The sequence below is a fragment of the Manis javanica genome, chromosome 4, assembly GCF_040802235.1.
Source record: "Manis javanica isolate MJ-LG chromosome 4, MJ_LKY, whole genome shotgun sequence".
Taxonomy (NCBI): domain Eukaryota; kingdom Metazoa; phylum Chordata; class Mammalia; order Pholidota; family Manidae; genus Manis; species Manis javanica.
The window spans coordinates 148456216-148470474 of NC_133159.1; the positions used below are offsets into that span (position 1 = coordinate 148456216).

Sequence of the window (14259 nt, forward strand, 5' to 3'; positions counted from 1 at the left end):
GGTCTGATCAGTGAGAAGCCATAGATTCACCCACAGGTACCCCTGCCCCTCAACACCAACCACCCATCCGGTCTTCTTAGAAAAACACGTGCAAATGGTATTTGTTTAGAATGTGTTCAAGGGGCCTAGGAGAAAGGAAAGTGCCCATTTTTTCATCATGTCCTCCTTGCCTGGGCTGTACCGACCACCTTTTCTTCTGTAGCAAGCCGCGGCACCCCCACCTGCTGCAGCTGATGGCTGTGTGCCTGTCTCAGGAGCTGGAGAAGACCCACCTGGTGTATGAGCGTGTTGCTGTTGGCACACTGTTTGGTGTCCTCCATGAACGGGTAAATGGTGGTTCCACAGATTTGCTTTTGCTGCCCTGTCCTCCCCTCTTCCCCTGCCCCAGCCACAGAGTTCACACTTTGGCAAATGGAAGATAAGTCTCTGAACTCTTCCCTTGTGAACTTTATAAGGCTGATAAGCACCTGATTGGAACGAGTGTGATTTTATTATTGTCTGTCCTGCTTTGTTAGACATTGAAGAGCTCAGCAGACCCAGAAAACACATCTACCTCGCTAATCAGACAGCTGGCTTTATTTTCCTACATTTCCACCTGTGCTTTTACAGGCTGTTCTTGGAGAGAAGTTTGTTTACTTACAGACCTTTATCAGACCTCTCTCACTTTTCAGTTTCCTCGTGGGGACATCCTCCAGGCCCCACAGACTCGCTGGGACATATGCCTTGGGCTGAGGTGTGGCTTTGGAGAGGTCCTAAAGCATTTTTTTTCTTTCTCCATGACTTTGTTTAAGGCTCATGGTGGGAGTGAGAAGAGACCCTCTGGAAGGGCCCTCCCCCAGAATGACTAGCCATACCTCCTCCGTGAGGACCTCCTAGGAGTGTTCTCTTTTTCCTTCTCTCTCTGCCCTTCCCCTCTCCTTTGATGAGGGCATTACCTTAAAATGCCATTTCTCTGGGGAAACATTATGACTTTAAGCGGCTGAGTATGTTCCTGTGAGTGAATTTCTGTCCTCTTAGGATGAACTTTCTTGGTCATCTGACTGGGAAAGGAGCTAGATTGGCCCTGTAATCTTCCACATCCTCCTAACTGCATAGCCTTAGATGGGGTTGCAGGGCAGGTTCATTGTCCGTGGTGGCCGTGGGCCCATCCTGGACGCACAACCAGGCTTTGGGAACTTTCTCCCTGTTCTTTGTGGTGTGAGGTAGTTCAGCTGAGGGAAAGGAGCCCGAGCTTGGGACCAGGAGGGCCTGGGTCATTGGGGCCTTGGGCCAGTCACTTACCCTCCGTGAGCTCTAGGTTCCCCTTTTGTAAAATGGGGACACTAGGTAGCTGAGAGGGTCAATTAGAGGACATGGGAACCAGCACAGCGTTGTATAGCGTGGGGCTGGGCCCGTCCTGTTCCTGGCCGTCTGTCTTGCCTGCAGAAGTCCCAGTTCCCCGTGCTGCACATGGAGGTGATAGTGAACCTGCTGCTCCAGATCGCTGATGCCCTGAGGTACCTGCATTCTCGGGGCTTTATCCACCGCTCCCTCAGCTCCTATGCCATCCACGTTGTTTCCACATGGGAAGCAAGGCTGACTAACCTGGAGTACATGATGGAAAGGTGGGCACTGTAAAGAGAATCTGATCTGGGCGGGACTCCTCATGGGTGGGCTGAGCCATCCATCGTTTGGGAAAGAGGTTGCCCACATGCCTTGCCCTGTCAGCCAAGGTGAGAGGGACTCTGGTGAAATTACTTCTGCTCAGGACATTCTCATTTTGATAAACATTTAACAAGAGCCCGTATTAGCTAATGGCTAATGTGTATGTGTAAATGTTCTAACAGTCCACTCCAAAATTTTAAGTGGCTTTTCCCACTTAAATTACCATTAAGTATGTGTATTGGAGGGCGCAGTCACCATTCTGAGCTCCTCCCATTTGTGACTCTGCTGTCTTCCAGGCCTCCGTCCCCTACTGTGTCCTCTGTATTGCCGGCCATTGAGCAAGAGAGGGCATGAGGGGCGCATGGTGTTTAGGGCCAACCTGAAGTGGCTCTGTCGTGGCTTCCTGCCTTGCAGTGGCGGGGCTTACTCAGTTTCTCACTGCAAGGAGGTCAGGAAACGTGCCATAGCTGTGCAGCCAAGAAGGAGAGAGAAGGAGACGGGTGCTGATGAGCCTTACAGTCGGTCCATCACCTCCTACGCCTGAGCCAGACACTGGGCTGGGTGGGCGCGTATTCCTTGTCTTCATGGGGCTCAGTGCAGTAAGGGAGGCAGTGACAAAAATGACACTGTCATTGAAGGATGGTCGGATGGGCTTCATCTCCTGTTAGCAGGGGTCATGGCCCTCCTGGGAGCTGGGGATTGACCTCCATCTGTTGCCCTTAAACGCTGAGAGGCAGAGGAGCTCCCCTGCGCCCCCTTGTGCCGTCCACAGCTCTGAGGCTTTGGCCCAGTGTTGGTTCTGCTCTGCTGGGAAGCTTCAGCCACTGAGCAAGCCCCTTGCTTAGACCTGCCTACCTCTGCTTACCCTCATCACCACCCAGTCTCCGATCACTGAGGCTCAGCAGGCTTCCTACGTATTCCATAATGTACTTTTCTTACTGTGTGAGAAGCTTTGTGATGGCAGAGATTTCTGTTTAATCCATTGCTCTGTCTCAGATGCCTAGAACAGGCCTTCACACAAGTGGGTGCACAGCATGTTTTTCAAATGAGTGAAACAGAAAGACTCACTTCCCAGCCCTCCAGTGCCTCCTGTCCCTCTACCTGGAGAGGGGAGAGCAGGGGCCAGATTGTGCTTAAGCCTGTGGGCCTTCGGAAGAGTTTGAATCCTGTCTGAAGAATGCTGGGGATGCTCTGAAGGGTTTTTTAAGCAGGATGGTATACTGGATAATTTAGTTTTAGGAGGGTCCTCTCACCCCTACATGTGGAGAGGAGGCTGTAAGGTGACGAGAGAGGCAGGAAGCATTTAGGTGTGAGTGCAGCAGCTATCCATGGAGAACTGGTGGAGACGAGGCAGCTGTCAAGTTGCTCAGCTTCAGGTTTGGTCCATTCTGAATCCCAGTTAAAACCTTCAGTGGTTCCCCATTGCTTACAAAGCCCAGGCACTTTGCTGGGTTTGGAAGCCTTCCAAGGCGGGGCTCTGCACAGGACCAACCTCATCTCTTAATACTCCCTTCTGACCATCTGAAGCCACATGCAGTTCATGCCACACCATGGTGCTGCTCCCTGCATCTAGCATACTTGGCACTCACCAGTTTACCCTTTTAAACTCACCTCAGTCACAGTTTCCCTCACACCCCAAGAGGTCCATGCTGAAGCCCTTGTTACCGGCACACTGCACATTCCCCTTCTCCGCAGTCAGGTGTGTCTGCTCTGCCAGATGGCGAGCTCCAGGATGGCAGGGACCATGCTTGTTCATCTTCAGCACCCAGCTCAGGGCCCTCCACACAGTAATTGCTCAGTAAATGTTCATTAAGTGAATGGATGAGTCTAGATGAAGGGAAAACTTGAAGCAGTTAAGAACAAGTTGACACTTCAGCTGCATGTTCAGGAGTAGTGGAAGCTGAGGGGTCTGGACATTTTTGTTGCTGGTGACAAGGACTTTTCAGGAAGGCTGTAACAGAACCCAAGCTGTTGGCCAGTGGTGGGATGCTGTCTGTTGTTGATGGGGATAAATAACAGTTTTTCTGTGAATCCTAGAGTTAAAATGGAGCTTTGGAAAGGGCCCAGCCCAACCCTGTCCTTTACTAGATGAGGAAACTGAGGCCCAGAGAGGTGAAGAGATAGTATGTTACCCAGCTGTGGCTAGACCCACGTGGAAGAGGATGTTTTCTGGCTTTGGGGGCAGGATGGATTTGTGGTTGGGGGTAGGAAGAACAGCTAAGAGGCCCCCGGCAGGGCTCGGTGGTGACTAAGGAACCAAAATAGAAGGGAAAGATGTGAGATGCACTGAGGAGCTGGGGTCCACAGATTGGTCAAGTGAGGGGCCAGGAGGTAACTGGGTAGGAAGGTGTGAGTTCCCCTTTGGGCTTGTTGTCCTCAGATGGGAACTTCAGGCAGAAGTGTCAGTCAGCAAGCAATTGTAGTTGCAACAGTGTATGCTGCCTTGACAGCTGTTAGCATGAGTTGATTATCAAAGAATGCAAAATAGCTTTCAATTCCACTTTTGTTTTTGGTAACACTCTCTTTGGACAGGTTGGTTTGTTGAATGTCATTGTCAAGGGTGGAACTCTGTCGCTTGGTGTAAAAATGATACAGCAAGTCTCTCCTGTTCTTCAGCTCCTCCTTGTTGGATTCTTTGGAGCTGGAATTGACCTTGCAGGTGGTATCACATAGCTGTAGCCAAATGTAATTTTGATGGTGTCAGAGCTGAACCCCAGAAAAATAACTGCCCTAGAATGACAACCAGAAAAGAAGCTTTAACAGAGAAGGGTAGAGGGGAAAGTGAAGGGGGGTGAAAGAGAAAGGATATAAATCCTGGTTGTAGGTGACTTGTCCCTTATCAGAGCCTTAGACAAGCCTGAGAGGCCTGAGAAGGGAGGTGATTTCACTTAGAGAATCACCGCGCAACATGAAGAGCCAAGCATGTTAGGGCCTCAGAATGTATCTCTGACAAGAAAACACTCCTTGCTTTTCCTGTGATATTAATATGATATTGGCATGTGTATCCAGGCTGTTCACGTTACACCAGGCCACACCTGACTATTCAGGAATAGAACTGAAAAGTCAATGCCAGCTTTTCTAACTTCACAGCTTCCTGAACTCACTGCCATCTATCAGAAAGTCTGCTGTAGGAAATATTATTTAGGGAAGTTTGCTCAAATTCTGAGAAGCCCATCCCATCCTCTAAAATCTGTCCTTTGCCAGACCAGAAAAGAATGTCTGACCACTTGGCTTTTTAAAAACTTAATTCTTAATTATTAACCAGCAACCAGATGCTTACCATACCATTTGTATTAATTTCCTACTTAAAACGTAGTGCTTTATGGCTCACAGAGTGTTTCCACACACATGATCTTATTTGATGTACATGACAGCTGTGGGCAGAAGTGAGCACTGACCTCACCCTGAGGACCGTTGGTGGCCCAGAAGACATTTAATGGACTCTCAGCACCCTGGTTCTCAGGGAGCCTGGTTGGCAAGTTGACTTATTCAAGCCAGTCAGTGAACCTTTGAGGGCTTCACTGAGAGGGCTCATTCACTGGAAGGCAGAGTCAGAAAAGAAGCAATCACAAGTTGTTGGAGGAGTTCCAGAAGGCTCTGATAAGCAGATGGAGCTTGAGGGGGGCCTTGAAAGAGTCTTGTATTCATATTTGCAAAAGTAAGCATTGAGGCTCTGGTGTGAGTTTGGACTTAATGGAGATATAAAAGATGAGGTGCCTACTCTCAAGGAGTGGAGGGGAGACATAATAAACAATAAATGAACAAAAAGTTCAGATAAGTACTCTGAAGCCAACAAAATGGGACTGTTTATTTTATTGAAGTAGAGTGAATATACAATATTATATTGGTTTCAAGTATATCACACAGTCGTTCAGCAGTTACACACAGTATGAAATCCTCACCGCCCACTAGTGCAGTTACTATCTGTTAACATAGAAAGATGTTACCGAACCATTGGCTCTAATCTCCATGCTGCACTACTATCCCCGTGACCAACTTGCATTATGACTGAGATTTTTGTGCTTCTTTATCCGCCTTACCTTTCCACCCACAAAATGTGACTACTTTAGAGTACGTGTTTGGGGAAGGCCTCTCTGAGGAGGAGATTTTCGAACTAATGCCTCTGTTACCAGAAGCAGCCAGTTGCACCAGGATCTATAGGCAGAGTAGGCCATGCAGATGATGGTGCCAGTACAAAGACCTGAAGTGGTGAGGTGCTTGGAGAAACTGAGAGGGGGCCCCTGTGCCTTGAGTGGAGTGAGCAAGCACGAGGAATCAATGAGGTGGGAGGGTGGTAAGGGCCCACTCAGGTAGGAACAGTAAGGAATTGCAAGTGTTGGAATGGCCAGCAGCGAGAGTTAGCTCAGGATCTAGCTGGGTTTGTAGAAGCTCAAGGAGGTTGCCAGTCTTCACAGGCAAATGTTTCACAAATATACTGTGCGCTGATCATAATGATCCTTGAAGACATGAGCCCTACCTTGTGTTTCCTTCTGTAGCCAGGACGGACGTGGACACAGGGACCTGACTTGCATACCTCTTCCGGCCCAGCTATGCAACTGGGCGGCCCCAGAGGTGATCTTACAAAAGGCAGCCACAGTGAAGTCAGATGTCTACAGCTTTTCAGTGATCATACAGGAGATTCTAACAGGTAGATGAAAGAGCATATTGACCGTGACCATGTGTACACGATTCTGACACTACTTTTTCCTGTCTCTGTAGCAAGGATTTCCCTGGTAATTGGGTAAAGTGGCTTCTGCTTTGTGATTGGAATTTCATGTAGTTTTTCTACAGAGAAAATAGTAGTTGGAGGGGTTAAGTGACTTGACTAAGGTTATCCAATTTCATTTGATTTCTTAATGTTACTCCTTCTTACAACTTTTTCCTTAACAGACAACATACCCTGGAATGGCTTAGTTGGCTCAGTTATCAAAGAAGCCATTGTTTTGGGAAATTATTTAGAAGCTGATGTTAGGGTCCAGGAACTCAGGGTTTTCCCGAGAGAACAAAGCACACAGGCATGGAGATGTAAATACAGGCAAAGTCTTTATTCAGCCAGCAAGCTGGGGTCGACAGCACCTCCCCTGACAGGCAGGCCGAGTCCGAGCTGCCGACCCCCAGGCAACTTTAGGTATTGCTTATATAGGATTTTCACAGCTGTTACACCGAAGCTCGTGCATTTCTACAACCAATAATTTTAAAACACATTCGATATTGTAACCTTTTAGGGAACACTCCAGTTGCCTGACCACTTCAATTGTTATCTCTTGCTTACCCAAGCGTGTCTATGTGACTTATCACGGATCACGTCCCCAGGCTGTTGCCTACTTCTAGTTATCCAACTTAAAGCAGGCACATTTCTAAGCTTAGCCTCGGGTTGTTTATTCAAAACTGGGTGGCCCATGCTTTAGGCAGTTAGGTTAAATGTTATTAGTCCTTTTTCCTGACTCTTGATGCCCTCTGCCCTCCTTTACACTGACAGCAGGCTTCCAAAACCTAATTATGATATTGTTAAGTCAGGCAGCCAGGTCAAACAGAAAGATCGAACTATGAACCTTCAAAATATCCAGTATATTCTGAAGAATGACTTAAAGGTAAGCTCTAAAGCTGTTAGGGGTCATTTCTGCTTATTCATCTCAGGAAAGTAGGAAATTACACACCAAGAAGAAGTTAGAGGCCAAGTTGTAAGAAGTTTTGGAAATCCTCATTTCATTACACCCTTTCACGTTCCGGAGAAAAGCCTACTGCTGAACTTGGTGAAGGCAGCAGGGCGTTAGTGAGGAAAGCTGGGAGGGGCGCTCTATAGGCACATAGTGCGGTGCAATGAATCGCAATTGTTACTTCTTTTGAAATGTTGATAATAACAGTGAATTGGCTAATGAGGACTAGAGTCAGTCTACTTACAGAAGTAAGAGGGAATTCATTTGAAATCTAGATTTGTTTCAGAAACACCAGTGACATTCAGATGATTGCAAGTATGTCCTTGACAGTATTTCCCTTGTTACAGGATTTTATTGGAAGTCGGAGAACTCAGCCAACTGAGATCTCCGGGGTGCAGAGATGTGAACTCCATCCTGATGTCAGTGTCTATCAAGGACTGACTTCAGATCATCCAAAAGAGCCCCCTGACTTGCTATTAAAAGAACTGAAGGAAACAGGTATGGCCTTAACCCACAGGTTAAGCATTATTTGACATGAATATGCTCTGAGAGTCACAAGCTGCAACTAATCACCTCCTCTGAACTGACACTTAAACTGGGAAAAGAGGATGCCTTAGGGGAAAACCAAGATCACTAAAATTATTAAGTTAAACTTTTGGGGCTCTATATACACGTTGGTTGGATCCAGAAGTAAGCAGTAACAACCAGTTTATTGCTAGCATGATTACCCTTAGGAATTTATCTAATTTTTTCACAAAAATGATGATTTTCAAAACCTAAAAACTATTTCTAAGTCTGGGGAGAAGAAATCCCAGGGCAAAATACCTCTAAAACCGAAATCAGTCAAAGGGAGGAATAAGGTTTAAAATCCATTTATTGCTTACAAACTGCAGTCTGGACGGAGCCTTCTCTCTCTGCTACTCTGTCAGAAGCAAACAAGGACCTCCCCCTAACCTCTGCGGTTCAGATAAGCCCTTGGTTGCCCAGGTAATTACCCATTGATATGGAGATGACTTCTCTCCACCCCTGAGGTTAGGCAAATGCAGTAAAGCCAGGTGAGATACTCTGGAAATATTACAATTTTACTCACACTGTTATGTGCTCATTATAGGAAATTTAACAAAATACAAAGAAGAAAATTACCATTTTAATTCTGCCACTCAGAAATAATTTGTTGATATTTTGGTGTTTCCTTCCAGCGTTTTCCTATATAGCCTTACGGCTTTTTAATACATTTATAGCAACCTTAGGATTCAGAGCTGGAAAGGACGTTGCAATCATCTGGCTTAATATTCTCATACTCTGGATGAGAAAACTAAGGTTCAGAGAGATTGTGGCTTGCTCAGGATTCCAGAGCTTGCTTCAGAGTGAGGAGCCAGGCCAAATGACCATTTTCTCTAATTCTCTTTGGACAGGGCTGGAGGCCTCCAGAATAAGCTCTCACTACTTTGGCCTCTCCTTCCCATTCTCCTCACGCTGTATGCCATCAGCCTGGAGTGATGGGTGGTTAGTCCTGGTGGTGTTTTTTGAGGTAGTATTCTTCCCATGATGCAGTGGCTTCTTAGGTAGTGTCTCTTACTTTCGTCAGGTACTCACCAAGAATATAACTTTAACTGACATGAATATTCGAACTTGTATTTGTGTAAAGAGAGCTATGAATTTAGTCCTTAGATTCAGGGGCCTGTAATTCGCATGTCTTGACAGTTATGTATGTTTTGAACTTGAACTTAGAATGTTTCCCCCAAGATTTTGTTGCCAGGCAGTTGTGTCAGGGGAGGTCTCTCTGTGTGCACCAGGTGAAATGTCAACCTGGACGAGGGAGGGTTCTTGACTCTGAATGAGTAATTCTCCAGCAAGTCGGAAGAGTGTAGGTAAGGAAGGAATTAATTAAAGCGAAAGGAGAAATGAATGGCAGTGGCTTGCAGGCAGCTGAGAGCAGGAAAATGCAGAGGCAGGTAGAGGAAGCTCACTGCATAGGGTCACCCAGGCTATGGGAATTTGCAGGGCCAGATCAGAGCTCTCAGCAGCCCCTCCCTACTTATCAGGGGTAAATTGGAGACTTGGAAACAGAATGAAATAGCAAAAAGATAAAACACAATAAATCAGGCAGTGAGAAAGCTTTATTTAAAGGTACACACTTACAGAAAAAAAATGAGGCTCTCCTCAGAGAGGAAGCACACTGAAAGGCTGGGGGTTCTGTCTTTTAAAGATTTTTCAGGAATGTGCCAAAGGTCTAGGGGGTATAGACTTGTAAAGTGGTCTCAAATGCTTATCTCCAGCAAGAGACATTATCTTCTATTATCAGACCTCTAGGTAAGTCTGCAAAATTAACTTACTACAAGAAATGGGTCAGTTCCTCTCTAGGATAGCAGCTTCCTCTGGGAACATACCAATCAAGACTGCCAGGCCTGCCCCCAAAGTGGGTTGAGTTATTGTCTGTTTATCCAAGAATATGTTAGGAATCTTACCTCCTCACTTCCTGGTTTTTAAAATGGAATCTTAGCCTTAAGATGGACTCCTTCCTGTTCTTAACTATACTGTTTATATGTCAGCTTTTAGGAAAATTAATCCTGATGTTTGTCTCCTGTCCCTGCCCTGCACTAGTTTGATGGCTGCCAAATTTTCTGTCTCAACTCATGTCAAAATGGGAACTTTGGCCCATGTTAGAAATACTCTTTCATCCTCTGGGTATATCCAGTAGTCTTCTAAACTAGGGAGGGAGTGGGAAAATAACAAGCTTTTTCCTGCATTCTCATGCCCCCTGAGCAATAAGCTGAGGCTGCTTAGCTACCTCATGTGATCACTTCAGTCAGGTGCATGTTGCTGTTCTTTTCAACAGGCAGTCAACCTCAGTCACCAAGGGGTCACTCTCCTCCCACTGAGAAAGCAATGCCAGATCCTCAGGTCCCAGATCCAAGTCTGACAGCCAAGGAGACTCAGAACCAAGATGCTGCTGCTTCTGCTTGCTCTGTGCTGGAAGAGGCCAGGAGCCCCAGCCCAGGCCAGGCAAGCCTCTGCAGCTTTGAAATCAATGAAGTCTACTCAGGCTTCCTGGACATGGGAGATGACAAAGAGGAAGAGCCCCCGGGAGTGGGTTCATCTCTCGAAGGGACTAGACCAAACCAGGTAGATGGGCTGAAGTCCTTGGGAGAAGAGTTGGAAAAGATGGAGAGAGAGGCATTCTGTTTTTGCGATGAGGACAGGAGTTCTTCAGAGGCTGACACAGAGTTCTCTTTTGATGACTGGGACTGGCAGAATGGTTCTCTCGATTCACCCAGCCTCCCTGAGCCGGCCAGAGAGGCCAAGGGCAGTATGAGCAACAGGCCCTTGACTGAAGAGTACTTTAGTAAGTGTGTGCTGAATTTGAAGATTGCACAGACGTTAATGCACCAGAATACTGATTTGCTAAGGTCTATCCAACAGAAGCTAGATGAAGTTGAGATGATGCAGAAGGAGCGGGAGGAGCGCATGTCTTCATGGGCTTCCTCAAGAGAGTTTGCAGATGTCTTCAACTTGCCTTTAGCCTTGGGACCCCCAACAGCTAACTATGTTCCTCCTGTCACGCAGCTGCAGGGGGAACAGCAGCTGCACTCTGCTGGCAACAGCCTGACCCTAGCAGGGTCTCCAAGAACAGTGAGACACTTCCGAGGGGGACATTTTGGCAAAAGGTGCAGGAAAAGAAGTGGCTGTGACTGGAAAGCTCTCACCCAAGTCTCTGAAGAAAGCAGTGGTTCTCAGTCAGAGAAGAGCCATCAGGTACAGATAAGAAAGGGGAGGCAGGGCAGCCTGAGCAGGATCTGGAGCCATGTTCAACATTGCCCCTAACCCATGTGCAAGGACTGACATAAATACAGCTAACTCATAGCAAGGTCCTCTTGGCTTTGGGAAACAAGGCCTCTTAGGATGGAATTCCAAGGTAGATACTCTTCAGCTTCCCTCCCAAACCCAGCACACAGCAGATGTCCTTCCTTGTAAATACTCTGCATCAGGTTGAACCGTATGAAATTTCTGTGTTATAGGTCAAAATAATCAAGTATTGACAGTTTTACATGGTTCAACTTAGTAAATGTGGTATCTTGGGCAGGTATTAATCCCCATTCTAAATTGCTTATTCATTCATTCACTCATTCATTAATTCAGCAAACATTTATAGAGCCAGAAGCCATATATTAGACCCTAGGATATGATGGTAAATGAGCCACAAGCTCTCTCTGTGAGTAGTACAACCACCAGTGGGGGACAGAGGGACCTGATTGTCAAAGAAAATGCTTAAGAGGAGGTGAGGAGACACCATGGGAGCTGGCCTGGGAGGTTTAGCCTGAGGCTTAGTGAGGTTGCAGAGTGACTTCTATGTGAGGTCCTTGAGAATGGGGCCTAGGTCTTACTCATCCTGGGCCCTAACATCTAGCAAGGTGCCTGGTACATACAAGGTACTTGATAAGTTGTCATTGAGAGTATGAGTAAGTGAATGAATTTGAATAAGTTTATACATAGAGAACACACTGCCTCTTGAATCACAGAATTTTCGAGCTGGATCGACCCCCTTTTGCAGTGTGAAGCTCAAGCTCGGTAGCTTAAACTTTGCAAGGTGTGTGAGGTAGGTTCTTCCCAAGGTAGATGGTAGATGGGGGTAGGGTGGGAGTGGCCAGCCTCACTGGAAGGAGGGTTTTATTGCTGAAATTATATTTAGAATTCTTGGTCTATGGTGATAAAAAGCAGGCAAGCTTTTAGTGGGTTTTATTGTTGTTTTAAAATTCTCCACCTGTGGTGCCACCCCCACTATTGTCTACACAGGGCAGACAGTACCCACCAGCAGCACCCTTTATTATGCTACTGTCAAGACTAGCAGTTGGTTAAGGGTAGGTTTCCTGATTCCAAGACCAGTGTTCTTTCCCTGCACCCTGCTGCGTTTCAGTGAGGCTTCAGTCCTCAAAACATTTAGCAAAATGTCAGCATTTGTTTTCATATAAAGAGAAGGCATAGAGAATTTACTTAGACTTTAATGTTTCCATTTCTTTTAAAAATTAGAGATTGCTAGAAAACTATTAGGAATAACTTTTCTTGCATATTATGTTTTGGTTATTGCTGTGTAACAACAACATGAACTTAGTGGCTTAAAATAACAATGGTTTATTGATTTATCATGATTCTGTGGGGTCAGGGATATGACAGGGCTTTACCTGGGCGATTCTTCCACCCCGCATGGCATGGGCCACAGCACTCCCTCCACTGCGTTCAGCTGCAGGCTGGGTGAGAAGGTCCCAGAAGGGTCCACTTAACCTGGTACCTTGGGCTTCTCCAGGTGCCCTCTCTCTCTCTCTGTGCTTGCCTTCTCATCATCCAGTGAATAGTTTCTACAGCAGGCGGCTGGCTTCCCAAGTGAAAGCTGTCCCTGAAGCTGCTAAGCCTCCTGAAAACCAGTCCCAGCCCTGAGACAGTGTCCCTGCTGCCGCTCTCGGTTGGTCATTCAGGAGGCCAGCTCAGATGGCAGTGTGGATAAGGAGGAAGGAATTGGTGGCAGCCATCGTTGGAAATCTTCTGTTAGTACATGTGACTGTGCATAAAACAGTTACACCATATTTAATTTTTCTTTAAGAAGTCCACCCTGGTTTTCTAGATAAAAAGGGATAAGGTATTTTCACCTAAGAGAAATTTTCAGACAATTGAAACTCATTAACTTCTCAGTTTTTAAATTTCTAATCATACTGATGAAACAAATGTATCATCATTCTAATACCTATTTTGAGTATATTCTAAGTAGATTCTAACCTTTTCTTGGTAATCATGGCATTTTTCTAAATATCTGTTATCGTGATGCTCCATGACTCAGTGCTGCCTTCAGCCTCTGCTGAGGAGTCTTCACCTCCACACAAAGGTCCCTGGAGCTCATACTTCAGGGATCTTGTGATCATTTCCATGCATCCTCTTAGTTTTAGGTATCCTGCTGTCCCTGAGCCCCACATTTGTTACCTTTGATTTGCTGTAGATTAGGGAATGTAATTAAGTTTGTTAAATTGTGATAAGGAGATCCAAAAGTCTCCCTTTTGGATAAAGGGCATAGGCTTTAATGTATTTTTCTTCTATTATTTCCAAAGTATTGTAGCCTTTATTTTATTGTGTTTTATTTTCATAGCATCCCTATTCGTGGATTCAGGCAGATATTTGTCCCTGCTTTATGGATGAGGAAACTGAAGCATAAAATGCTTGTAGATTAGTCTGAGTAGGGATTAGAGTAGAACACAGGGTCTAGGGCTCCTGCCACAAAGCCTACTGCCTTAATATAGGGGGAAATTTTTGGATTTTTGATGTCTATTTTGGTTGCTCATTCTTCACTTGCGCCCTTTATGGACTGGGTTCCTAGAGGCCAGCATCTCTATGTAAAGGCCTCCAGGTAAGACGTGAATTGCTAGATTTGAAATACGGAAAGACCCTTGTTAGGTCTGGTCATTTCTCCACATTTAACAGGAATGGCTTTAAAAACAATATGAAAGTGAGGAGAAGAGGAATGCCAATTCTTTCCTCAAAGCACTAAACATGTTGATTGCTTTTAAAGCTGTCACCTCTTTGTGGCCCTCGAAAACAGAGCATAGGTGGACACTTTCAGCCCACTGAGGGAGCCAAGGACACTTTGGAAAGAAGTAGGAACCAGAACACCAGCAGGTAGGTTAACATCTTATTGTTCTTTTTGTCACCATGCTTTTAGACTCCCATGTGAGCCCAAACCCATTTAATGATCTTCCTATGTCTAGTGACAAAGAGACTGAGTGATGAAAAATAGTAACACAGAAACAGCTCTTGGCAGATTCTCCCCTTTAAGGGAGTGGAAAGAATAGTATAATGGAAACTGGTAGGAGACACCAGAGGTAAAGTGGCTGGCAGGTTACTCAGACAGAACTCACCAGTTGTCAAAAGCAAAACATCTTGCCTTTCCAAAGCTGCCCACGTTGTTTTTGTCTCA

General features: G+C 45.9%; 1 protein-coding gene and 1 pseudogene across 1 annotated transcript in view; both read left to right on the forward strand.

The window, feature by feature from the left end:
- LOC140849100 (DNA ligase 3-like) overlaps window positions 1–14259 on the forward strand; it is an 854661-nt pseudogene that overhangs the window by 210195 nt on the left and 630207 nt on the right.
- LOC108404263 (inactive serine/threonine-protein kinase TEX14) overlaps window positions 1–14259 on the forward strand; it is a 116903-nt gene that overhangs the window by 66345 nt on the left and 36299 nt on the right. The window contains exons 11-18 of the mRNA XM_073236211.1: window positions 203–326; window positions 1426–1604; window positions 6141–6292; window positions 6364–6385; window positions 7124–7235; window positions 7649–7799; window positions 10141–11057; window positions 13855–13961. Coding sequence (XP_073092312.1) covers window positions 203–326; window positions 1426–1604; window positions 6141–6292; window positions 6364–6385; window positions 7124–7235; window positions 7649–7799; window positions 10141–11057; window positions 13855–13961 — 1764 coding nt within the window. The remainder of the gene's footprint in view (window positions 1–202; window positions 327–1425; window positions 1605–6140; window positions 6293–6363; window positions 6386–7123; window positions 7236–7648; window positions 7800–10140; window positions 11058–13854; window positions 13962–14259) is intronic.